The sequence below is a fragment of the Suncus etruscus genome, chromosome 18, assembly GCF_024139225.1.
Source record: "Suncus etruscus isolate mSunEtr1 chromosome 18, mSunEtr1.pri.cur, whole genome shotgun sequence".
Classification (NCBI taxonomy): Eukaryota; Metazoa; Chordata; class Mammalia; order Eulipotyphla; family Soricidae; genus Suncus; species Suncus etruscus.
This window is the reverse complement of record NC_064865.1, coordinates 54,803,305-54,827,362: the sequence shown is the minus strand read 5'-3', so window position 1 is coordinate 54,827,362 and position 24,058 is coordinate 54,803,305. Positions and strand designations below refer to the sequence as shown.

General features: G+C 48.7%; 1 protein-coding gene across 2 annotated transcripts in view; it reads right to left on the bottom strand.

Moving 5' to 3' along the window:
- The window catches only part of CARMIL1 (capping protein regulator and myosin 1 linker 1), a 343,844-nt gene extending 327,141 nt beyond the window's left edge, over positions 1–16,703 (bottom strand). For both annotated transcript variants that reach the window (XM_049764942.1, XM_049764943.1), the window contains exons 1-2: positions 16,555–16,703; positions 12,450–12,547 (exon numbers count right to left, since the gene is read on the bottom strand). In XM_049764942.1, coding sequence (XP_049620899.1) covers positions 12,450–12,547; positions 16,555–16,594 — 138 coding nt within the window. In that variant the 5' untranslated portion in view covers positions 16,595–16,703. The remainder of the gene's footprint in view (positions 1–12,449; positions 12,548–16,554) is intronic.
- Positions 16,704–24,058: the final 7,355 nt, after the last annotated feature.

Here is a 24,058-nt window from a genome sequence, read left to right as displayed (position 1 = left end):
GCCTGGAAATACGCCAGTGTCACTCAGGGCAAGGAAAGCAAAAGCCCTCTACAGCTTCAGAAAGCACCACAGGGACAAAGGCAGGGATGAAAGCATGTCCGGACACACTTTCTCGTCTTAAGGAACAGCGGAGATGCATTTGTGTACCTATACTACAGAGACACCTCTTGTGGGCTGATGGCCACATGGGACACAGTACCCAGGACTAAGCAATTCAGGAGGGCCAGGTGAGAAGAAAGGTCCTCAGCTTCTGCTTAGGGCACCCTGGTCAATACTCAGAACTCTCTCTCTCTTTTAAATCTATTTATTTTATTTTATTTTATTTTATTTTATTTTATTTGGATTTGGCTTTTGGGACACACCCAGGGATGCTCAGTTTACTTCAGACCCAACACTCTGAAATTACTCCTGGGTGGCCGGAGTGATAGCACAGTGGTAAGGCATTTGCTTTGCATGCAGCTGACCTGAAATAAACCTAGGTTCAATCCTTGGCATACCATATGGTCCCTCGAGCCTGCCAGGAGCGGTTTCTGAGTGCAGAACCAGGAGTAATCCCTGAGCACCACCGGGTGTGGCCCAATATATATATACTCTTGGCAGTGCTTTGGGTGGAATGGGGCAGAAAAGAGGGGAGAGACACAATATGGGATGCTGAGGTTCAAACCCAGGTTGGCCCCATGCAAGGTTCAGGCCCCAAGAACTGCAGCTTTTCCTCCTGCCGAGGACTGGAGATGCTTTAGTGCAGAATGTTCTTATTTCTACCCCTAAGAAGAAGAAACACATCCAAGGAAGCCAAGACAGTTGCTGGCCCATGTGGTGGATCACACGCCTTGAAGGTGCCAGGCCTTGAATTTGGCGACCGAAAATAAAACTAAGACCTCCTGAGTCCTTGATGCCCCTTCACACACACACACACACACACACACACACACACACACACACGCACACACACACGCGCACACACGCAAACACACACGCGCACACACGTACACACAGGCATGAACAAGATAAAGGAAATCCTAGTTCCAAAGCAGAGCAAGGGCCTGGGGCCAGAGAGATAGCATGGAGGTAAGGCATTTGCCTAGCATGCAGAAGGAAGGTGGTTCAAATTCTGGTATGGTCCCCAGAGCCAGCCAGGAGCTATTTCTGAACATAGAGCCCGGATAACCCCTAAACACTGCCGGTGTGACCCAAAAACAAACAAACAAACAAACAAACAAAAAAGGCAAGGGTCTGTGAGTGAAAGGGAGAAGGCTGCTGAGCACACAACCAACCCTGAGGGTCCTTCCTTCCCCCTCCAGGAATTTGGAGCTCAGGAGATGGGAAAAGTGAATTCTGAAGTGAGGGGGGGGGAGGATGGACAATGGCAAAGATTTACACAACAATGTGGCACCCCCACAAGCCAATCAGACAAGGGCAGGATGCCTGGGGGGGGGGGAGAGCAGACCTTCTAGTTTGTTACTTGAACAATAGATAGATACTAAGAGAAAAAAAGAGGGGGTGGGGGCAACAGTAACCTTGAACTAAGGAGTTGAGTTTTCTCAGTAACAGTTTCATGATGAGCTGGGCTCCCCATTGATGCCTCTTTTGGGCAACTGCCCACAAGGTCCCTCTCACAGTCACTGGCAAACTCCCTTCTGCTCCCAGCCCTCCTCACTGGCCCATATCTGGGAGACGAAAATCCCAGAGGCTGCAAAAGTGTCTCTTAAGAAGCAGCAAAGCAACACCCAAAGCCACACATTCCTCAGCTTTTCGCCCAAGGTCATTTGATTCGTCCCAACTAGAGAAGAAACTGGGGCACACAGAGAACAGACCTGGAAGATGTAAAGGGAGCTCAGATAACAAGTTCAAGTCGGCCAGGACTCTCTCTCTCCTCTCTCTCTCTCTCCCTTGCCCCCTGCAGGGCTATGAGACTCCAATATGGGGTGCATTCTGCAGTACCCCAAGTTTGAGGTACATTCTATCATGCACAAATGTGGCTGCTTTTCCATTTTCCCACAACTGGAGCTGGGACTTCGCTCCCTTCTGGCTGCTTAGGGCTGAGTTCAAAAGCTCATTTTTCTCCACTCCTGTAACTTCAGCCAGGTGCTTTGAAAATTACCTATGCACTGAATTGAAAGCGATCCTCAAAAGTTGAGGCGCCCCACATTACCAACAAAAGAGAACTGAACTCTTCGAATTACCCAACAACTAAGCTCAGGGCCTCCTGCAGAGGGAAGGGGAACCCGGGGATCCACTGAGACAGGGATTTTTTTTGGTGGATTCTTGAGAATTGGAGGCAAACAGAGGAGCATCTGGTGTGATTTCATATATATATTATATATATATATATATATATATATATATATTTTAGGGGAAAGGAATTGGAGGGGGTCACATGCAGCTATGATTAAAGCTTGATTATTCCTGGTTTCTGTGCTCAGGATTCACTCCTGGTAGACTGGGGGACTGGAAAGGGTGTTAGAGATCAAACCTGGGTCAGCGACTTGCAAGGCAAATGCCCTATCCACTGTGCCATCTCTCCAGCTGCTCATCATAGTGTGGGATAACACACACACACACACACACACACACACACACACACACACTGAGAAGTGTGATACCAAAGTTTACATCCTGGAGATCAACAATGAGCTCCGGGGTGCTGTCAGGATCACCCACTTTTGTCCTGAACCCAGAAGGAAGCTCCTCCAGCCATCTGTCCCTCTTTAAGTGGGACCATCCTGGAATGGCAAAGCCAGTTATTTGAAAAGCTGTGATATTTGTACTAACTAGTTAGCTGGGGAAGAAGGATTCTCCCAAAACTGGAAACTGCTCTGAGCAAAGCGAAATTCACCCTCTTCTTCTGTTCCATTCTTGTAGCCAGGTTTTGTTTGGGGAACCTCACCTGGCAGGGCTCAAGATTAACTCTGACCTTTCCTGTGCAGAGATCTTCCCTGGAGGTGCTCAAGGGATGTTAAGGATCAGGCAAAGCTAAATATCCAGGCACTTTTATTTTTTACTTTTGCTTGGGCTTGCTTTATTTTATTTTGGGGTTCACAATGCTGCGATGCATAAGGGTAACTCCCAGTTTGTAGTTCAGTAGTGCTAAAATACACATTTTCTTCTCTACAAAAAAAGAAATGCTCACTGGTAGGAATAGGTAAACTAAGTCACGGTTCAAGCCACAGGCCATGGCTTGCCCTGCCCTACTGGTTTAAGAAAGGAAGTCCTGCCCACTCCTGTTCCATTTTTCTGAGGGGTGTGATTGGTAATCGACCAATCCAAATTCCAAAAGAAACAGCAAAAACAAAGCATGGAATCAGGAACAAACCTCGCCCGCACTTCAGAGGCCACATTTGTCGCCCCCAGATAGGCAAGAGCAGAAGTGTGGGCCACAGGCCCAGAGAGATAGCACAGCAGTAGGGCATTTGCCTTCCATGGGGCCAACCTGGGAGGGACCTGGTTCGATTCCCGGTATCCCATATGGTCCTCCAGCCTGCCAGGAGTAACCCCTGAACACCGCTGGGTGAGGTCCAGAAACCAATTAATCAATCAAAAAATAAAGTTTAAAAAGAAAAAATGAAAAGAAGTGTGGGCCAGCTGTCTTCAGTAGGATTTTCCTTTCAACCATTGGCCCTCAAAATAAAAATTATATTAATAAGGGACCAGAGAAATAGACAGTGGGTAAGGCTTTTGCCTTGCATTTATTTTTTTTTTTTTTTGCCTTGCATTTATTTGGCTGACCCAGGTTTGATCCCCAGCATCCCATCTGGTCTCTGGAGTCTTCCAGGATGTAAGTAACCCCTGAGCACTGCCAGGTGTGGTCCCAAAATAAACAAAACAAACAAACAAAAAGCCTAGAGGCCGGAGCAGTAGAGTAGCGGTAGGGCATTTGTCTTGGGCGCAGCTGACCCAGGATGGACCTGGGTTTGATCCTGGCATCCCAAATGGTCCCCCAAGCCAGAAGCGGTTTCTGAGAGCATAACTGGGAGTAACCCCTGAGTGTCATCGGGTGTGGCCCAAAAACCAATAAAAAATAAATAAAAAGGAAAAGGAAGAGGAGAATGCTTGTAATCATGGTGCTTAATGATTTATTAAAAAGAAAAAGGGGGTTGGAGAGATAACATGGAGGTAAGGCATTTGCCTTACATGCAGAAAAACGATGGTTAGAATCTCAGCATCCCATATGGTCCCCGGAAGCCTGCCAGGAGCGATTTCTGAGCGTAGAGCGGGGAGAAACCCCTGAGTGCTGCTGGGGTAACCCCCCCCCCAAAAAAAAGAAAAGAAAGAAGGAAGGAAGGAAGGAAGGAAGGAAGGAAGGAAGGAAGGAAGGAAGGAAGGAAGGAAGGAAGGAAGGAAGGAAGGAAGGGAAGGAAGGAAAGGAGGGAGGGAGGGAGGAGGAAGAAATAAGAAAGGGGCCGATGAGATGGCGCTAGAGGTAAGGTGTCTGCCTTGCTAGTGCTAGCCAAGGAAGGACCATGGTTCGATTCCCCCCTGCATCCCATATGGTCCCCCCAAGCCAGGGGTGATTTCTGGGTGCTTAGCCAGGACTAACCCCTGAGCATCAAACGGGTGTGGCCAAAAAAAAAACAAACAAAAAAACCAGAATTAAGAAAGAAGAAAAAGAAAGAAAGTAAGAAAGAAGAAAAAGAAAGAAAGAAAGAAAGAAGAAGAAGGAGGAAGGAAGGAAGGAAGGAGGAAGGAAAGGAAGGAAGGAAGGAAGGAAGGAAGGAAGGAAGGAAGGAAGGAAGAAGGAAGGAAGGAAGGAAGGAAGGAAGGAAGGAAGGAAGGAAGGAAGGAAGGAAGAAGGAAGGAAGGAAGAAAGGAAGAAGGAAGGAAAAGGAAGGAAGGAAGGAAAAGGAAGGAAAAGGAAGAAAAGAAAAGAAAGAAAAAAGAAAGAAAGAAAGAAAAGAAAGAAAGAAAGAAAGAAAGAAAGAAAGAAAAGAAAGAAAGAAAGAAAGAAGAAAGAAGAAAGAAAGAAAGAAAGAAAGAAAGAAAGAAAAGAAAGCTATAATCTAAGAAACCTGAATAATTCCCCTAAGGCATTCCCAAAAGACAGAAAAGGGGCTGCTAGGATGTGACTCTGCTAAGGGGCCAATACATCATTTCTGAAGTAGATCCCCAAGTCCAGCCTGCCCTTGCTACCCTTTAGCTGGACCAAAGACTCCCCCCAATTCAATCATCTCAGTTTCCCAGCATGAGGTTGGTCTCCGGTCAAGAAAGGGAGCAGAGAATAACCTGTTCTCAGAAAGCTACTATCGCTGGAGATGCAGCTCAGTGGTTTGAAGGAGTACATACTTTGCATGTGGGAGGCCTGGGCTCAGCCCCTGGTACTGAATGATTTCCTGAGCACTGCCAGGAGCAAGAACCAAGCTAGGAATGGTTCCTGAGTGCTGCCAGGTGTGACCCAAAAATGAACAAAAAGAGAGAAATTGTTGTTGTTGTTGTTGTTGTTTGGGGCCACATCCGGAGGCACTCAGGGCTTCCTCCTGGCTCTGCACTCAGGAATCACTCCTTTCACGCTCAGGGAACCGTATGGGATGCGAGGCTCGAACCCTGGTCAGCTGCATGCAAGGCAAATGCCCTCTCCACTATACTATAGTTTTAGCCTTTAGAGAAATCTTGTTTCTCTCTTCTTCAATGCCCATAGGGGATACTACCGATGGCCCTACCAAGCCAACTCAGAACATGGTCCATCTTTCTAGCCCCTGAGCGCTAAGCTTAGAACTCTACCCACTGAACAACCCAGCTCTACTAACTTCACTGGCGTGCACCTCAGAAACACTGCATCTAGTCTGGCCAATATCCTGCTAAAAAGGGGTCGCAAATTAGACTCAATTTTCTTGGCCTGGGGCCGGAGAGATAGCATGGAGATAAGGTGTTTGCCTTCCATGCAGAAGGATGGTGGTGGCATCCCATATGGTCCTCCAGTCTGCCAGGAGCAATTTCTGAGCGTAGAGCCAGGATTAACCCCTGAGCACTGCCAGGTGTGACCCAAAAAACAACAGCAAAAAAATTTTTTCTTGGCCTTCTTGTGCACTGGGCATAGTAGTGTAGACATACAGACATGCTTGTCAGTGGACCTCCCAGGTCTGACATAATCTGAGCCCCACAGAAAGCAGCAAGCACCCCTGGCTCTTTGGCAATCTCTTTCTCTTTGTCTCTGTCTGTGTGTGTGTGTGTGTGTGTCTCTCTCTCTACACATACACACACACACACACACACACACACACCACACACACACACATTTTTTTGGCTTTTGAGCCACACCCTGCACTGCTCAGGAGTAATGGTTACTCCTGGCTCTGCACTCAGGAATCACTCCAAAGACCATATGAATATATGGGTGTTGGGACTCGAACTCAGGTCAGCTGTGTCACAGGTACACCTCTTCCCCATTGTGATTATCATTTTGACCCCTCGATCTGCCATTTATTCTACGTGAGGATGGTGGGTGCTACCAACAAAATGTCTGTATATCCCAGTAGTTGTTCAAAAGAGCCGTCCTGAGACACTGCTAGATCTTCCTGCATTAGGAAAAGGAATCTGGGCCTCACAGAGCTATAGTAGGGGAAGGCAGCCTTGGGCGGAAGGCATGGCCCAGGGCAAGGCTCTCGCCACTAAGCTTACCAGCCCTAACAAGGGAAGAAAGTTTGTGGGAAGGTCATTCTAAGGAGGTGTCTGAGACCCGTTTAACCAGTCCCCATGTTCACCCACTCTCAGCATCTGCCCGTCCCCCTCGTGCCAAACAAACACACGTCTGATCTTCCTCCAAGGTGCCAGGTTCTCTGCCACCCCTGGGCAGGTTCAGACCACATCTCTCCTCTTCTCTGGCTTTGGCCAACTCACACTCAGTGTCACTTTCACCTCCTTCTGGAAGCCTCCCTGGAGTCACAGGCCTGGAGTCAAGGGCCCTTATTGGGGGGGGGGGTTTGTCAAGGCCCTGAGCACCCTGCTTTGAGCACTAATATGTGAGCCTTCAAGCGATTCAGGAAACCAATTTTTAAACCTCTCAGTGCCAGGTATGCAGAACGGGCATGTTAAGTAGGGAAGCAATGAATGGTCAAGCAACTGAGGCAAAGCAAGGATCCCTCTAAGGCCCACTTTGCCCCCAAACACCGGCTGAAACTTAACCAGCCAACAAGCTCTTTCTTCACTGTTTTGAGTTGAGAGGAGAAATGAGGCCAGCACTGGGTTCAAAACTCCAGGATCCTAGAACAATCAGCCAGCTGAGCAGAAGCAAGTCAAGTCACTCCAGCCTCTCGCTTGTCTCAAACACAGATGGAAGCAGAGAAACAAGACTTGGAGAGTCCCTATCACAAGGGTCAAGGTTCAGTAAAATATTCGCTATCGGGACTATGAGAAGAAGGAAGAAAATGATAAAAACTCTCTAGAAAAGATAAGCTAGAAATAGTTGCAAAGTCAGGTCAGAGAGATAATGGAGAGGGTGGGGCACTGGCCTTGCATACTGCCAACTGGATCTGACCCCCCCCCACCCCTCAGCATCCTATATGGTCTCACCAGGTGTAATCTCCAAGCACATAGCCAGGAGTAAACCCCTAGCCACTGCCAGATGTGACCCACAAAACCCCAAAAATGTGTGTAAAGTCTCAAAAGTATTTAAAAAAGAGGGAACCAAGTAATATTTAAGAAGCTTCTGACTGTCAAAGTGGAAAGTTGCTGAGAGAAAGAACTCGGAAAACAGGCAAAAGATGGAACGAACAAATCTATTAGTACTTTGGTGACACTCAAGAAAGTGTGCCGGGGCCAAAGAGATAGCATGGAGGTAAGGCATTTACCTTTCATGCAGAAGGTCATCGGTTCGAATTCCGGTGTCCCATATGGTCCCCCGAGCCTGCCAGGAGCAATTTCTGAGCATGGAGCCAGGAAAAACCCCTGAGCATTGCCGGGTGTGATCCAAAAACCATAAAAAAAAAAAAAAAAAATGTGTGTCAAGGAGCCGGAGCGGTGTCACAGGCTGTAGGGCGTTTATCTTGTACACGCTAAATTAGGATGGACCACAGTTTAATCCCCTGGCGTCCCATATGGTCCCCTAAGCCAGGAGCAATTTCTGAGCGTATAGCCAGGAGTAACCCCTGAGCATTACGGGGTATGGCTGAAAAAAAAAAAAAAAAAAAGAAAAGAAAAGAAATTGTGTCAAGAAAGTGACAAGAAAGATCAAGAGGGGGCTGGAGAGATAGCATAGATGTAGGGCATTTGCCTTGCATGCAGAAGTACTGTGGTTCGACTCCTGGCATCCCATATGGTCCCCTGAGCCTGCCAGGATCGATTTCTGAGCATAGAGCCAGGAGTAACCCCTGAGCACTGCCGGGTGTGACCCAAAAACCAAAAAAAGAAAAAGAGAGAAAGATCAAGAAAGGTCATAAAGGCCAACAATGGAAAATGCTCAAAAAAAAAAAAAAAAAGTAGTTCACTATTTCACAGAACTGAGTTGTTTCTCTCCATCCATACACGTCAAAATTCACCAATGCAGGCCCGGAGAGATAGCACAGCGGTGTTTGCCTTGCAAGCAGCCGATCCAGGACCAAAAGTGGTTGGTTCGAATCCCAGTGTCCCATATGGTCCCCGGTGCCTGCCAGGAGCTATTTCTGAGCAGACAGCCAGGAGTAACCCCTGAGCACCGCCGGGTGTGGCCCAAAAACCAAAAAAAAAAAAAAAAAAAATTCACCAATGCTTAAGCCACCAGCCCTGCCAAAGTTTATGTTTGTCAGATCTTCAACATCCCACACCTTGTTGTTGTTCTTGTTTTGTTTTGTTTTTTGGTCACACCCAGTAGCACTGTGGATTCCTGCCAACACGGGACTTTGGGGTAGTTCTGGACAGTGCTGGGGGACAAGTTGGCAGTGCCAGAAGTGGAGTCCAGTGTTCTCCAAATAATTCCTATCCTAGCCAGAAAGTAAGAAAGACAAAACAAGTTTAGGGGAAGTTAACAGAATGGGATTCGAGGAGGTCACTGTTTAAATGTTGAGACATTTAGCATTTGGCCACATGCTTACATGACTTAGACTAAAATGTAAACGAGGGGGCAAGAGTGATAGCAGAGCGGTAGAGTGTTTGCCTTGCATATGGCTGATTCAGACAGAACCGGTTAGATTCCCAGCATCCCATATGGTCCCCTGAGGCTGCCAGGAGTAATTTCTGAGTGCAGAGCCAGGAGGAACCCCTGAGTGCTCCCAGGTGTGGCCCAAAATTAATTAATTAAGTAAGTAAGTAAGTAAGTAATAAAAAGAAAATTAGTCAGAAAACCCCAGAATGTTCCAGATTGTAAGGATGGTAAGTTAGCAGCACGAACTATGATGCCAAGGGGGTGATTCAAGGAGCACGTGCTCTGCATGCAGAAGACCCGGATTCATTCTCTGGCACCACATAGTCCTCCAAGCACTGGTAGGTGTGGGTCAAAATCCCAAATCCAAATGATGCAAATTGAATCAAACATTTCAATTTGTCTTCAAAATTTAAATTTGAGGGGCCGGGCGGTGGCGCTGGAGGTAAGGTGCCTGCCTTGCCTGCGCTAGCCTAGGATGGACCGAGGTTCGATCCCCCGGCGTCCCATATGGTCCCCCAAGCCAGGAGCGACTTCTGAGCGCATAGCCAGGAGTAACCCCTGAGCCTCACAGGGTGTGGCCCAAAAACCAAAAAAATAAAAAAAATAAAAATAAATAAATAAAAAAAAACAAAATTTAAATTTGAAAAGAAAAAAATTGGGGGGACAAGATAGGCACCCAGCAACGTTCAAGACTCAATGCTCTGAAGGTAAGGCATTTGCCTTGCATGCAGAAGGTCAGTGGTTCGAATCCCGGCATCCCATAAGATTCCCTGAGCCTGACAGGAGCGATTTCTGAGCCTAGAGCCAGAAGTAACCCTGAGCGCTGCCGGGTGTGACCCCCAAAACCAAAACAAACAAACAAACAAACAAAAAAACTCAATGCTCAATAATTACTCTTGGAGGTGTCCTGGGGCTGAGTGTTGGTGGCATCTGGGTGCCCCAGTACAAAGCCAGTACTTCACCCCCATATTACCCCTTTGACCTTAACTCTGCAGAATCCCCTCAGGGTGCAAGCCTGTTCTTCATGGGCCTGTGAGAAAAGCTGTGTGGAACAATGCCACATGCTGTAGGCTAAATTGCTCGCCACTACCCAGGCTGATGGAGAAAGAAGCTGCAGGCAAGCCTGGGCACAGCAGGAAGGGTACTTGCCTTTGATGGGTTCAATCCCTGGCATCCCATATGGACCCTAAATACACCAATGATTCCTGAATGCAGAGCAAGAGTAACCCTTGAGCAATGCCAGATGTGGTCCCAAAAACAAAACTTTAAAATAAATAAAAGAAAAGGAAGTGGATGAACTCAGTGAGGCAGAGTAAGTAAAATCAACATAAATAACCAAATGACCAGATTTCTTTAAAAATACAATAAAAAAAATAATAACCCTTGAGCACCACCGGATGTGGCCCCCAAAAACCAAAATAAATAAAAACATCACAGCCTAACACACACACACACACACACACACACACACACACACACGCATCTGTCAACAGCAGAGCCCTCCAATCTAGAAGGCAAGCAGGAATCTTAAAAGATCCCGGCACACAGGTCAAAGAGATAACACAGTGGTAGGGCGTTTGCCTTGCATGCAGCCAATCAAGGAAGGACAGTGGTTCGAATTCTGGCATCTCATGGTTCCCCCCACCCCCCAGCTTGCCAGGAGGGATTTCTGAATGCAGAGCCAGGAGTAACCCCTGAGCACCGCCGCAGGGTGTGAACCAAAAACAAAACAAAAAAAAAAAGAACTTAGTTCAAATAAACAAGATTTTCCAGAAGAGGTAAAAAAAATGCGGGGTGATAAAGTGATATTGACAGAACCCTAAAAATCCTGAAGCCAGAAATTGCACAAGCTCAAGATGCTGCTCTTTTTATGCATATGTTTGAAATCTTTCGTGATGAAGAGTTAAATATAATATTCTTTCCAACAAAAACACAAACAAAACGTTTTCATGGCAGCGTAAGTTTATGTTTGCAAGATCTCAACCTAGAAACCACCAGACATGGCTGCTCGAAAGTAGAATTTTCTGTGTCTAAAGGTAAAAATTCCAGACAATGCTCTACCTAACACGACCCATTCTTTCTCTCAGTGTGAACAAGAAACTTCTCATCAAGTAGACAGAACAATACATTCAATTTTTCTACCAAAATCCTTATATCGAGAGTCCATAATGCAGAGGGTAAGGCATTTGTCTCTCACAAAGCCGAACTGAGTTTGATCCCCAGCATCCCATATGGTCCCCCCTCCCTTCCAGGAGTGATTCCTGAACTCAGAGCACTGCCAGGTGTGGCCCCCAAACAAAAACCCTGTGTCTGTGTCAGACAACCAAAGTTGTCTTCCTTTCCCAGATCAGGACCCGAAGATGAACTTGGAGAGATGGCATTTGCCAAATTCTACTTCAATAATTAAATTCATATGAATTGACTTTTTTTAAAAGATGTCTCCATCCATTTAGATAAAACAAACCAAAGTGTTTTCAAGTGTTTTAAGAGTGTTTAAAGACATATGGCTGGGGCCTCATACGTCTGAAGCCAAGAGCTCTGTCCCCATCACTGCAATCAACCAACAAGTTATAGACTCATTCATGACCAAGTTGAAAAATAAAAGCGGTGTTTGCCTTGCAAGCAGCCGATCCAGGACCTAAGGTGGTTGGTTCAAATCCCGGTGTCCCATAGGGTCCCCCGTACCTGCCAGGAGCTATTTCTGAGCAGACAGCCAGGAGTGACCCCTGAGCACTGCCGGGTGTGGCCAAAAAAAAAAAAAAATGAAAACTTCTTCAGGCCAGAAATAAAATACTTTGCATTCAGGATGACACAGCCGATCTCAGACACAACATGTCCTTTGAGCATCACTGGGGTCCCCTGAGCACAGGGAGCAGAAAACAGCCATCAAACCCCACATAATACCAATAATCAGACAAAAGGAAAGATAATCAGAAATTCACACCAAACTTGGAGCAACCTAGAGCAACATGAAAACACTCTATGGAATGACTAATTGACGACTAGCACGGATACTAAACTCTTCAACGTCTTTAACTTTTCTTTTTTTTTTTTTTTTTTTTTTTTTTTTGTGGTTTTTGGGTCACACCCGGCAGTGCTCAGGGGTTATTCCTGGCTCCAGGCTCAGAAATTGCTCCTGGCAGGCACGGGGGACCATATGGGACGCCGGGATTCGAACCGATGACCTCCTGCATGAAAGGCAAACGCCTTACCTCCATGCTATCTCTCCGGCCCCCGTCTTTAACTTTTCAATGAAGAAATAGCCCCGTGACTCCAGAACAAAATGATTTTCCGAGTTTGGGAACAAAGTAGGAAATTTCCCCACAACTCCTGACACCTAAAAATGAACCCACAAAGGGGGGAAAAACTTTAGGCCGATGGTTTGAAGGCTTCTCCTTACCAGCACTTTGTTTTCAACTTTATCTCCCTTCACTTCCAGCTTGACCTTCTTCTTCACCGAAATCTTGATTTTCCTGCCAATAACATCCCGTATGCTTTCTGAAAAGAGAAAAGCAATTTTGTTCAAGTCTTTTATTCAAAAGAAAAAAAATTAGCCTGGGGGTGGACAAGAGCATTTGGAGGAGTGATTTGGGGTGAAGGGTCATTGTGTTGAGGATGTAGATCAGGGGGGTCTCACTCTCGCAGCCCGAGGGCCATTTGCGGCCCTCCATACAACATTTTGTGGCCCTGCCATAGAGGAATCTTTTTTTGTTTTGTTTTGTTCTGTTTTAGTTGTTTGGGTCTCACCCCCCCCCCAATGTTCAAAGCTTACTACTGACTTTGCACTCAAGGATCACCCCGACTTTGCCTCCTGCGGCCCCCAGGTAAATTGACTTTGAGACCCCTGGTTTGTGCATCTTTTTGTTATAACAAGCCAGGCAAGCTATCAATCACCAAGCATTTAATGAACACCTACTTTATGGCTTAGGCTGTGGACTCAAGACGCTGAGGTAGATAGAAAAGCATATGACAGGTCCATTTATGCAAGGCATGACATGCTCTGGCTGGCAAAACGAGAAATGGGCAAGTGGGAAAGAATCGGGCCGTGACTGGGGGCTTGGAGAGATGGCTTCACGTACTAGAGACCATTTGGACCAATGCACGCTGCCTGGAGTGACCCTGGGAGTAGCCCCTGAGCACTGCCAGGTGTGATCCAGAAAAAAAAAAACAAAAAAACAGTCAAATAAACACAGAACATAAGCGCAAGAGAAATTCATAACCTCCCTCTATTTCTGGCAGGTCCTGGCAGGTGCCTCCCTACAACTAATATCATCTTCTCAAACGCCTTAACATGAAGATTAGGGAATATAGCAGAGAATCAGAACTGAGCCCGAAAAGGTTCCTCTGTATTTCCAGAGCATCAAGATGCCACCACGACAGAGGGGTCAAAAGCAGGCACCAGAGAGAAGATAGTATAGTGGGGTAGGGTGCTGGCCTCTCATGTGGCTGACCTGATTTTGACCCCCCCCTTTGTTCCTTAGAGTCCCCTGAATATCACCAGGAGTAATCCCTGAGCTCTACCAACTATAGCCCAAAAACCAATCCAAAAAGCTGACAATCTAATGAGGAGGCCAGATGGACATCATGTAACAAACCCGCACCCATAACTTTGCCATTGTGGGTACAAAGACACTTTAGGGATTTAGGAGGAGCTGAATCTTTAAAAAAGGAGAAAACAGGACACTGATTTTCTTAAGCACAGAATACAAAGCAATCCACTGAGGCACAGAGGGGAAATATGGCAGAATTTTCACTCCAACTGGCCAAGTATGTTTCAGTTTCTGTTTTAGACATGCAGCAGGGCAATCGTTGAACAGGGAGACATTCACTAAGGCGGATCAAAGAGTTCAAACAGGGGCCGGAGAGATAGCATGGAGGTAAGGCGTTTGCCTTGCATGCAGAGGTCATTGGTTCGAACCCCGGCATCCCATATGGTCCCCTGAGCCTGCCAGGAACGATTTCTGAGCATAGAGCCAGGAGTAACCCCTGAGTGCTACCGGGTGTGACCCAAAAAACAAAAAAAGAAAAAAAAGAGTTCAAATAAAATGCACCATGGGTCTAAAACCAACAATTTGGTGAAGAATGTGAAGGGAAGGAAAGACATTATCCACACAAGAAGGCAAAGCTCACTTGGGATCAGCAGCGAGGTGCATTATTGGGGGGGGGAGCAGGTGCACAATCAGGAGTAAGCTCTTGGAGATAGTTCTTTGTGCAGCTTCCTGATCAGAGACCAGCTATCTCTCCCTCCCAGAAGAGGGGAAAAGAGGGGCCAGAGAGATAGCACAATGGGTAAGGCACTTGTGTTTCTTGTAGGCCATACGATCCCCAAAGACTGCCAGAAATGATTGCTGAGTGCCAAGCTAGGTGTAACCCCTGAGGGTCACCAGATGTGCCCCCCCCCAAAAAAAGGAGAAAAAAGGCAAGAAAAAAGAGCCTCTACAAATGACTTTAAGAGTTATTCTGAGGCTGCGATTCTAACTGACAGCCTTCCCTTCCTCTCCATATTTACACTTCTGTAATAAAAACCTGCATGACTTGTATAATCATGAAGAACATTTTAGCTTCAGGGACAAGGACAATCTTGAGGGGTTCACGTGGCTGCCATTTTGAATCGATCAGCAGGAAATGCTGAACACTTGAAATTGGAGGGGGGAAAACGGGTGTGGAAATGGGCCCTTTCCCTGCCTCATCGGATCATCTTGGGGGTGGGAACACAGGAGATGGGCAAAACTCTCCTCTCCGCAAACATTCCACTTGCAGATAAGGCTCAAATTCAACTTTTCAAATAGAGCCCCAGTATGTATTCCAACAGCCATCCAGAAGGCATTTTTATCTCCTCTGCATCCTTCACCACACAACTTCCTGGGTCTGAGGAATTAAGTCACCAAACTTCTTGTTGCCAGGCTTAAGAACAACTCACTCAAGAATCTGCCTCCTTCTTTTAAGTTCTGCTGGCCAGAATTAGGCAAACCTTCTCCCCCCGCCAAAAAAAAAAAAAAACAAATCTTTCCCAGGACTGGGGGAGTGGAGAGGGCAGGGAAACTGTGAATTCCATTTCTGAGTGTTGAAACCCTGCAAGAAAAGCAGTTGATGGGTGAATCGGGAGCAGACAGCAAGAAGTGGGGAGACAGAAGCAGAGGTGTGTGTGTGTGTGTATGTGTGTGTGTGTGTGTGTTTTGATTTATTTCACAAAGCCACAAACTTCGTAGCCAGCTTCTTCACATCTAGTTTTTCCAAGCTGACAGCAAGAAATGGGGAGACGTAAGTAGGTGTGTGTGTGTGTGTGTGTGTGTGTGTGTGTGTGTCTGTGTGTGTGTGTGTGTGTCTGTGTGTCTGTGTGTTTTGATTTATTTCACAAAGCCACAAACTTCGTAGCCAGCTTCTTCTTCCCATCAAGTTTTTCCAAGCTGGGTTAAGAGTCACTGAAAAGCACACATGACCTGCTTGTCATGTTCTGTGAGTGAAAGGAGAACCAGGGGGGTTCTGATTCCTCAAAGGCGGGTGCAAAAGCATCCTCTGGTGAAACGCATCTCTGCAAGCTGCGGGCTGCAACGGGGTTGGTGCATGGTCATTTGGGGGTTTGGGCAGGTTGAGGCATGCACACCTGGGCCCACCACACACACACACACACACACACACACACACACACATATCCATACACATATGCACACACGTGCGCAAACGTCCCTCAAGTTTGCAGAAGGCGCTCGGGGCACCTCTCCCCAACTCTGCCCAATGCAGACACATTAAATCCGCACACCCTCCAGACACCAACATGGGCCCCCCCACTTTTTCACCCTCCCACCCTCCTGGAATTCAAACAATGGGTCCCCCAAGCAGTAAAGGGTACCACACACGAAGCAAGCACCCAGACACCCCGAGGTGGGGCGTCTCGGGCAGGTTAATCATTATTACAATAAAGCTTTGATCATTAACCCTCCAAGCGCTGGCCCGAGTTTGCATCAGCCCCGTAACCCTTTCGCTGCTAGGCTGGCCACGAAACCATGGAACCACGCCTCGCCGGGCTCGCTCAAGACACGGGACACCCCCGACATCCCTTCACCCGCCACCCCACCCTTAGATCTCGAGCCAGAGGGGGTGCTTCCAACCTGGGGAAGGGGTGTTGCATTTTTGGGGGGGGCTCCGAGTGGAGGACAGACACATTTACATTTCTCCCTTCCTTTTGGGGCGCTGGGGCTCTTCAGACTTGCTCGCCTGAGTTTGCAACCGGGGGTGCCAACGCTCCCCGAAGTCGTCAGGGCCGGGATGGCATGCACCCCGTTTTTCCAGGCTTCCCCAGCACCCCGATTCCCGAAGGAGGAGGAAGCGGCGGCGTCCCTGGGGCTCCCTCCGACCTGCAGCAGGCGCCTCCATCTATCCCTCCAGCAGTCTCCCCGCGCCCTGGCCCCGGCTCGTCGGGTCCCCCCCAGGGAGGCAAACTTGGGGCGCCCCCGGAGAGCCCAGCCGGGGAAATCGAGGCGCGGGATGCCCCGGCTCTTCCTTACCTAGCAGCTCGCGGGGCACCGCGGAGCTCTCCTCGGCCATGGTGGCCCCAGGTGCGGGGTGCGCGGCGCCCCGGCCTCCCCCGCACCCCGCGCCGGCCGCGCGCCCCAGGGGTCCCCGGCGGGAGGCGGCGGCGATCGCGCGCGGGCTCCGGCTCGATGCGGCTCCGCGATCGGGCTCCGGCTCCCGCCCAGTCCCGGGGCGCACCTCGGGCCCAAGGTGCGGGCGGGCGGGCGGGCGGGCGGAAGGCGTGGGGCGAGGGCGGGCGGCCGGGATGGGCAGGGTCGGGGCCCGCCTCCGCCCGCCGCTCCTCCTCCTCCTCCTCCTCCTCTCCTAGTGCTCCTCCTCCCGCTCCTCCTCCGTCTCCCCTGTTCCTCCTCCTCCTCCTCCCACCGCTGCTCCTCCTCCTTCGCCCCCTGATGCTTCTCCAGCTCCTCCTCCAGCTCCTCCCGCTGCTCCTCCTCCTCGTCCTCCTCCTGCTCTGCCTTTCTCCCCTGTTTCTCCTCCTCCTCCCCTGATCCTCCTCCTCCGGCTCCTCCCTCTGCTCCTCCTCTTTCTCCCCTGTTCCTCCTCCTTTTCCCACTGCTCCTCCTCCTCCTGCTGCTTCTGTTCCTCCTTCCTTAAGCCTACTCCTCCTGCTTCTCCTAAAACTCCTCCCACAGCTGCTCCTCCTCCTCCTCCTGCTCCTCCTCTTTCTCCCCAGTTCCTCCTCCTTTTCCCGCTGCTCCTCCTCCTTCCCTGATCCTATTCCTCCTCCTCCTCCTTTTCCCACATCTCCTCCTCTTTCCCCCTAGCTCTTCCTCCTCCCTCTGACGGTCCTCCTCCACCTCCTCCTGCTGCTTCTCCTCCTCCTCCCCCTGATCCTCTTCCCCCCTTCTTCTCCAGCTCCTCCTCTCCAATCTTCCTCCCTCTCTGCTCTTCCTCCTCCCACCGCTCCTGCTCCTCCTCCTTCTCCTCCTCCAGCTCCTCCTCCTGTCCCTCCACCTTCTCCTTGCTGTCTCCTCCTCCTCCTCCTTTTCCTCCTCCTTCCCCTCTTCTCCCTCCTCTTCTCCCCTGGGTGCTCCCCGCCGTCACCCCTCTTCCAGAGCTCCCTTCTCTTCTCCTCCTCCCCACGGTCCCCGGCTCTCTGCCCACCCTGGATGGACTCTGCGGCTGAGGCCATCCCTCTCTTCGCTGAACCCCGCTTGGTTCAGAACTGGGGGGCCCTCTGCTGGCCGCTCAGGGGCTGCCCGGTTCCCCCCGCACCCCGATTCCTGCGCGCTTTCTCTCACTCCTTCCTTGCGCGCGGAGGAGACTGCTGGCACCGCGCTGAGGGCGAGAAGACTTGAGTTTTTATTCCCTTTCTGTGCGCTCAGAGGGCAGCCCAAAGCCCCCTTGGCCACCCCAGGCACTGCAGGGGCGAGGGCACCTCTCGATCGTGGGGGACCCCCTTTGATCCCGGGATTGCGCCCTGAGCCCACCAGGCCTGAATCTCTGCAACCCGATTCAGTCTTGGGAAGCCCCTTCATGCCTAGGGCTGGGAAGGTCGAAGCGCATTGGGGTTTGGACGAAGGGCAGGGAACCCCACAAGTCACTAGTGTCGTTTCCAGCTGCGCTTGGCAGGGGGAGGTAGGTGGCCCTGAAGGCTCGGGCCTGAGATTTGTACACAGGAAACCCGGGTTTGGTCCCCAGAAGCAGCACACGTAGGATAAAAGTCATGACAGGCTTCTGGACTCGCTCCCCGACACCTCTGTCCAACAAGATAATAACAATAATGCCTCTGGGCAATGGCCTGCCTGCTCTGAACCCAAACTTTCTCCTGGATCACTGTACCTGCTTTTCTCCCTGAGCTAAGGTTATCTGCTGTGCGTGTGTGCGTGTGTGTGTGTGTGTGTGTGTGTGTGTGTGTGTGTGTGTGTGTTGTGTTAATTGGGAGAAACCAAGATTTGCAAAGAATCCAGAGCATGCATGCAACAGGCCCATATTTGATCCCCAAGCACCACTTGGATTCCCTGAGCACAGAGGAGCCAGGAGTAAGCCCTGAGGACAACCATGTGTGACCACAAAACAAACTAAATAAATAAATAAATAAAATCTTTAAGGAAGAGAAACTGGGGTGGAGCCATAGCACAGTCGGTAAGGTGTTTGCTTTGCACTCTGCCAACCCGGGTTCCATCTCCAGCATCCTTAACTTGCCAGGAGTAACCCCTGAGCACTGTTGGGTGTGGCCCAAAACCCCAAAGAAAAGAAACTGAAGTTTCTGTGAAAAATGTGTTTGTCACTTCTGGAAGATCCTGATGGATGGGCCTGAGGAAAGCTTGAGTTAGAGGCACTACCTTGGAGACTGAAGTCTTTTCCTTCTTGGGTGAAGAGTTCAAACAGGTCTCCGAAGAGCCAGCACATAAACTGTGCTCCCCAGAGCCCTGCTTAGAACTTGGAAAAACCCACAAACAAGTCTTCCATCCCTGGCACTTCACAGTTTGGGGAGGAGAGGGTTGCAATACTGAACAGCACATCTAGAGTCTGAAATGCGCCTGTGTCCCAATGTTGCCAGCAACATTGGTGTACCTGCTCTCCAGGCTCCTCCTTTTAGACTCCTGGCCTACGCTCTTAATTTTAAAAAATAAACAAGGAACTCCAACTGAAGTACAGCAGGTAGGGAGCTGGCCTTGCCTGGGGCTGACTCAGATTCAACCACATTTGGTGCTCTGAGATTCATCAGAGTGACCCCTGAGCCCAGAGCCATGAGTAAGCCCTGAGCACTGCTAGATATGCCACCCCCCTCAAAAAAAAAAAAAGCTAAGGAACAAGAGATAATACAGAACAGAAGTTAAAAATACAGGGCAGTGGGGCCAAAGTAATGGTGCAAGCGGTAGGGCATTTGCCTTGCATGCACTAACTTAGGACGGACCTCGGTTAGATCCCCCAGTGTTCAATATGGTCCCCCGGGGCCGGAGAGATAGCATGGAGGTAAGGCGTTTGCCTCTCATGCAGAAGGTCATCGGTTCGAATCCCGGCGTCCCATATATGGTCCTCCCGTGCCTGCCAGGAGCAATTTCTGAGCCTGGAGCCAGGAATAACCCCTGAGCACTGCCGGGTGTGACCCAAAAACCACAAAAAAAAAAAAAATATATGGTCCCCCAAGTCAGGAGCGATTTCTGAGTGCATAGCCAGGAGTAACCCCTAAGTGTCACCGAGTGTGGCCCAAAAAGCAAAAAAAAAAAAAAATACCGGGCTGGAGTGATAGCACAGCAATAAGGTGTTGGCCTTGCAAGCGGCTGACCAGGGACAAACCCGGGTTCTATCCCTGGCATCCCATATGGTCCCCCAGCCTGCCAGCAGTGATTTCTGAGTGAAGAGCCAGGAGTAACCCCTGAGTGCTGCTGGGTATGGCCCCAAAACAACAACAACAAAAACCAAGTTAAAAGTACTTGTCTTGAGGCCAGAGTGATAGTGTACTGGGTAGGGCATTTGTCTTGCATACAGCTCCCCAGCTTTAATCCCATATGGTCCCCCAAGCCTGCCAGGAGTAAAACCTGAGCGCAACCTGTTGTGCTCTCCCCCCCTAAAAAAAGAAACAAAAAAAATTTTTTTTTTTTTTTGGTTTTTGGGCCACACCCAGTAACGCTCAGGGGTTACTCCTGGCTATGTGCTCAGAAGTTGCTCCTGGCTTGGGGGACCATATGGGACACCGGGGGATCGAACCGCGGTCCGTCCAAGGTTAGCGCAGGCAAGGCAGGCACCTTACCTTTAGCGCCACCGCCCGGCCCCAAGAAACAAAATTTTAAAAATAGCTTGTCTTATATGTGGGCAGCCACAGCTACATTTGGCTATTGCATATGGTCTCCTGAGCACCAGCTAGAGTGAGTATGAAGACAAGATTCAGGGCTTAGCACAGCCAGGGGTGTCCCCCACCCCCCACAAAGAAGAGGAACGAAAGCACAGCATGTGGAACCAGAGAAATAGCTTTATAGGTTGAACCTTTGCATAGGTTAGGCCTGGATTCTGATCCAATTTCCTGCAGAGCCTGTTCCCCTAGTGGCCCCTGATCCAGAGGTGGGGGCATCCTCCAGCCCCCTCGAATCGTGGTCCCCAAACAAACCCCAAAGCCACTGCAGGAAGCTGAGTGAGACCACAATGTGATGAGTGACAGTCGCATCGAAGGAAATATTTCTATGTGGCCATGATTGGGTGAGATGAGCGCTGATGACAAGAAACTTGTTAACGGGGCCGGAGAGATAGCATGGAGGTAAGGCATTTGCCTTTCATGCAGGAGGTCATCAGTTCGAATCCCAGCATCCCATATGGTCCCCCTGTGCCTGCCAGGAGCAATTTCTGAGCCTGTAGCCAGGAATAACCCCTGAGCACTGCTGGGTGTGACCCAGAAACCACACACACACACACACACACACACACACACACACACACACACACACACAAGAAACTTGTTGACAGGAAGGAAGGCTGAGGTTTTGGAGAAAGTCTACAATGCTAGAACTTTTATTTAGTTTATGTGGGGGGTAGGGGTTGGGGGGGGTGAGTGGGTGTGTCTGTGGTGGTGAAGAGTGTGCCCAGGCCCTCACACAAGCCGCACCCAGACCCTACACCTGAAGTATTTTTGAAATAATTTTTATTTAACCAATGAATAATTTACAAAGTTGGTGATAGTTGAGTTTGAGGCATATAATATTTCAACACCAGTTCCAGTGACATCAGTGACAAGTTGGTTTCACCAGTGCTCCCATATTCCATCTCCCACCCACCCCCACCCTCACATGCATGCTACCCAGTTCTGTGGTTGCAGCTTAGACCTTATGTTTTCAGTGTTGTTGAGTCTTTGGATATAGAGGTAGAACAATCTCCCACATCCCCAACACAACAGAAGCTCCAAACCCTGATCCCCCATTACTTCCCTTTCTCATCTCTTTCTTTCTCCCCTTGATTTCTTTCCTTCTCTGTCCTTCTCCACCCTAAACTCTGGGGTCAAAGGCAATCTAGGCACCCCCCCTTTTACTACATTACATTTCCTCATCTAGGTATATCACAGATAAATTAGATTATCCTGTGTTCATCTTTTGTCTTCTTGCTTGCTTCACTCCAGTCTTAAAGTCTTCCAGTTCCAACCAGGTTGCAGCAAATTGCATGATTTCATGGTTCAGTACAGCTGCGTAGTATTCCACTGTACACGAACATTTCATGATTACATATCCATGTCACAATTTACTCATTTGTTTTCGGACATGTAGGTTGTTTTCATATCTTAATGACTGTACTAAATGCAGCAATGAATAGTGGTGTGCAGACATCCTTTTGAATGAATGGTTTTAAGTCCTGGGGGTATATACTTGAACATGAAAGGCCTTACCTACAATGGGGCCAGACAATAGAGGGACGAAGGTGTTTGCTTTACTTGGGACTGATCCTGTTTGATCTCAGCATACCAGGAATAATCTGAGCATTGCTTACTGTGGCAGGTAGGGAGTCTGCCTTGCAAGCGCTAGCCAAGGAAGGACTGCGGTTCGATCCCTCCACGTCCCATATGGTCCCCCCAAGCCAGGGGCAATTTCTGAGCCCTTAGCCAGGAGTAACCCCTAAGCATCAAATGGGTGTGCCCCCCCCCCAAAAAAAAAAAAAAAACAAAGAAAGGGAAGAAGACTGGAAAAGTAGTATAGCAGGTATGGTGCTTGATTTGCATACTGCCAACCCCGGTTTGATTCCCTGGCATCCCATATGGTCCCTCAAGCCCTACCAGGAGTGATCTGATCCCTGAGCTCAGAGCCCTGAGCACCACCAGATGTGGCAAAAGAAAAATAAAAAGCGATGGGGCTGGAGAGATAGCACAGCGGTAGGGCATTTGCCTTGCAAGAGGCGAACCTGTAAACGGACTCTGGTTTGATTCCTGGCACCCCAGATGGTCCCTGGTGGAGCCTGCCAGGAGCAATTTCTGAGCACAGAGCCAGGAGTAACCCCTGAGACCCACTGGGTATCCCCCCGCCAAAAAAGAAAGAAATAAAAACACAGAGAGAGGGGTGAGAGATTCTACATACAGCAAAAAGAAAGTTAATATACTGAGTAATGTGTTGGAAAATTATACGTGGCTTTTGTTGTTGCTGTTTTGTTTTATTTGTTTGTTTTGGTTTGGATTTTGGGCCTGTGGTGATGCTCAAGTGTTACTCCTGGCTCTCTACTCATAAATTGCTACTGGGAGGCATGGGGGGCGGGCATATGGGATGCTGAGATTTGAACCACCGTTGGTCCTGGGTCGGCTGCTTGCAAGGCAAATGCCCTGCCAATGTGCATATCTCTCTGGCCCCTATACATGTATTTTTATTTTTAGTTCATTGGAATTTATTTATGTAATATAATTTTCTGCAGAGCAGTAGTAAAATGCTCTGGAAACTTAAAACTCTGCTGAATATATTTAATCTCTGTATAGTGACCCTAATACTTTCATTGTAATCATATGGTATAATGTTTTAACCATGGAGACAAACCAGAAGTTAAGACTGCAGCAGGCAGCCAGAAAGATAGCTCAAGGCTGAAGTTTAATTCCCAGCATAGCGTGACCCCCCAGCACGTCCCCCCTAACTACAACAACCCAACATTGCTGGCAGAACTCGCTACGGATTTATCCAATTTCTGATCTTGGTTTCTAGAATGAATTTTGGTGTCAAAGCTGGAAGATATGCAGAAATGAAAAAAAATCAGTATTTCCACTTGCTTCTACCCCCAGACATGTGTGTGTGTGTGTGTGTGTGTGTGTGTGTGTGTGTTTTCTATGGAGTTTGAGTGTAGGACCTCGCTTAGCCAAGGCAAGTGCTCTACCATATTAGCAAGTTCCCTAATTTCTTAAGCAAAAGTGTTTCTCAGTTGGGTTATTATTGTAGCCTTTTCAGGAAAATTAGACAATGAAACATTGTGAAAAATCTAGAAAATATCCATGTATCTCTGATAAGAAGACACTGAATAATGAGTGACCTTTGAAAAATATTTCTTTAAGGGAGCAAGGTCAGGCAAGGCATTTGGCCAACCTTGACTTGATTTTTTTTTTTTGAGGGCCACACTCGGTGGCATTTAGGGGTTACTCCTGGCTTTGCACTTAGAAATCGCCCCTGGGGCCCGGAGAGATAGCATAGCGGTGTTTGCCTTGCAAGCAGCCGATCCAGGACCAAAGATGGTTGGTTCGAATCCCGGTGTCCCATATGGTCCCCCGTGCCTGCCAGGAGCTATTTCTGAGCAGACAGCCAGGAGTAATCCCTGAGCATCGCCAGGTGTGACCCAAAAACCAAAAAAAAAAGAAAAAAAAAAAAAAGAAATCGCCCCTGGTGGGCTTGGGGGACTATATGGGATGCCAGGAGTTGAACCAGGGTTCGTCCCTGGTCAAGTGCATGCAAGGCAAATGCCCTACTGCTCTGATATCTCTCCAACCCATTGCTTGATTTCTGGTTTTTGTTTTGTTTTGTTTTGTTTTTGTTTTTGGGCCACACCCGGCGGTGCTCAGGGGTTACTCCTGGCTATCCGCTCACA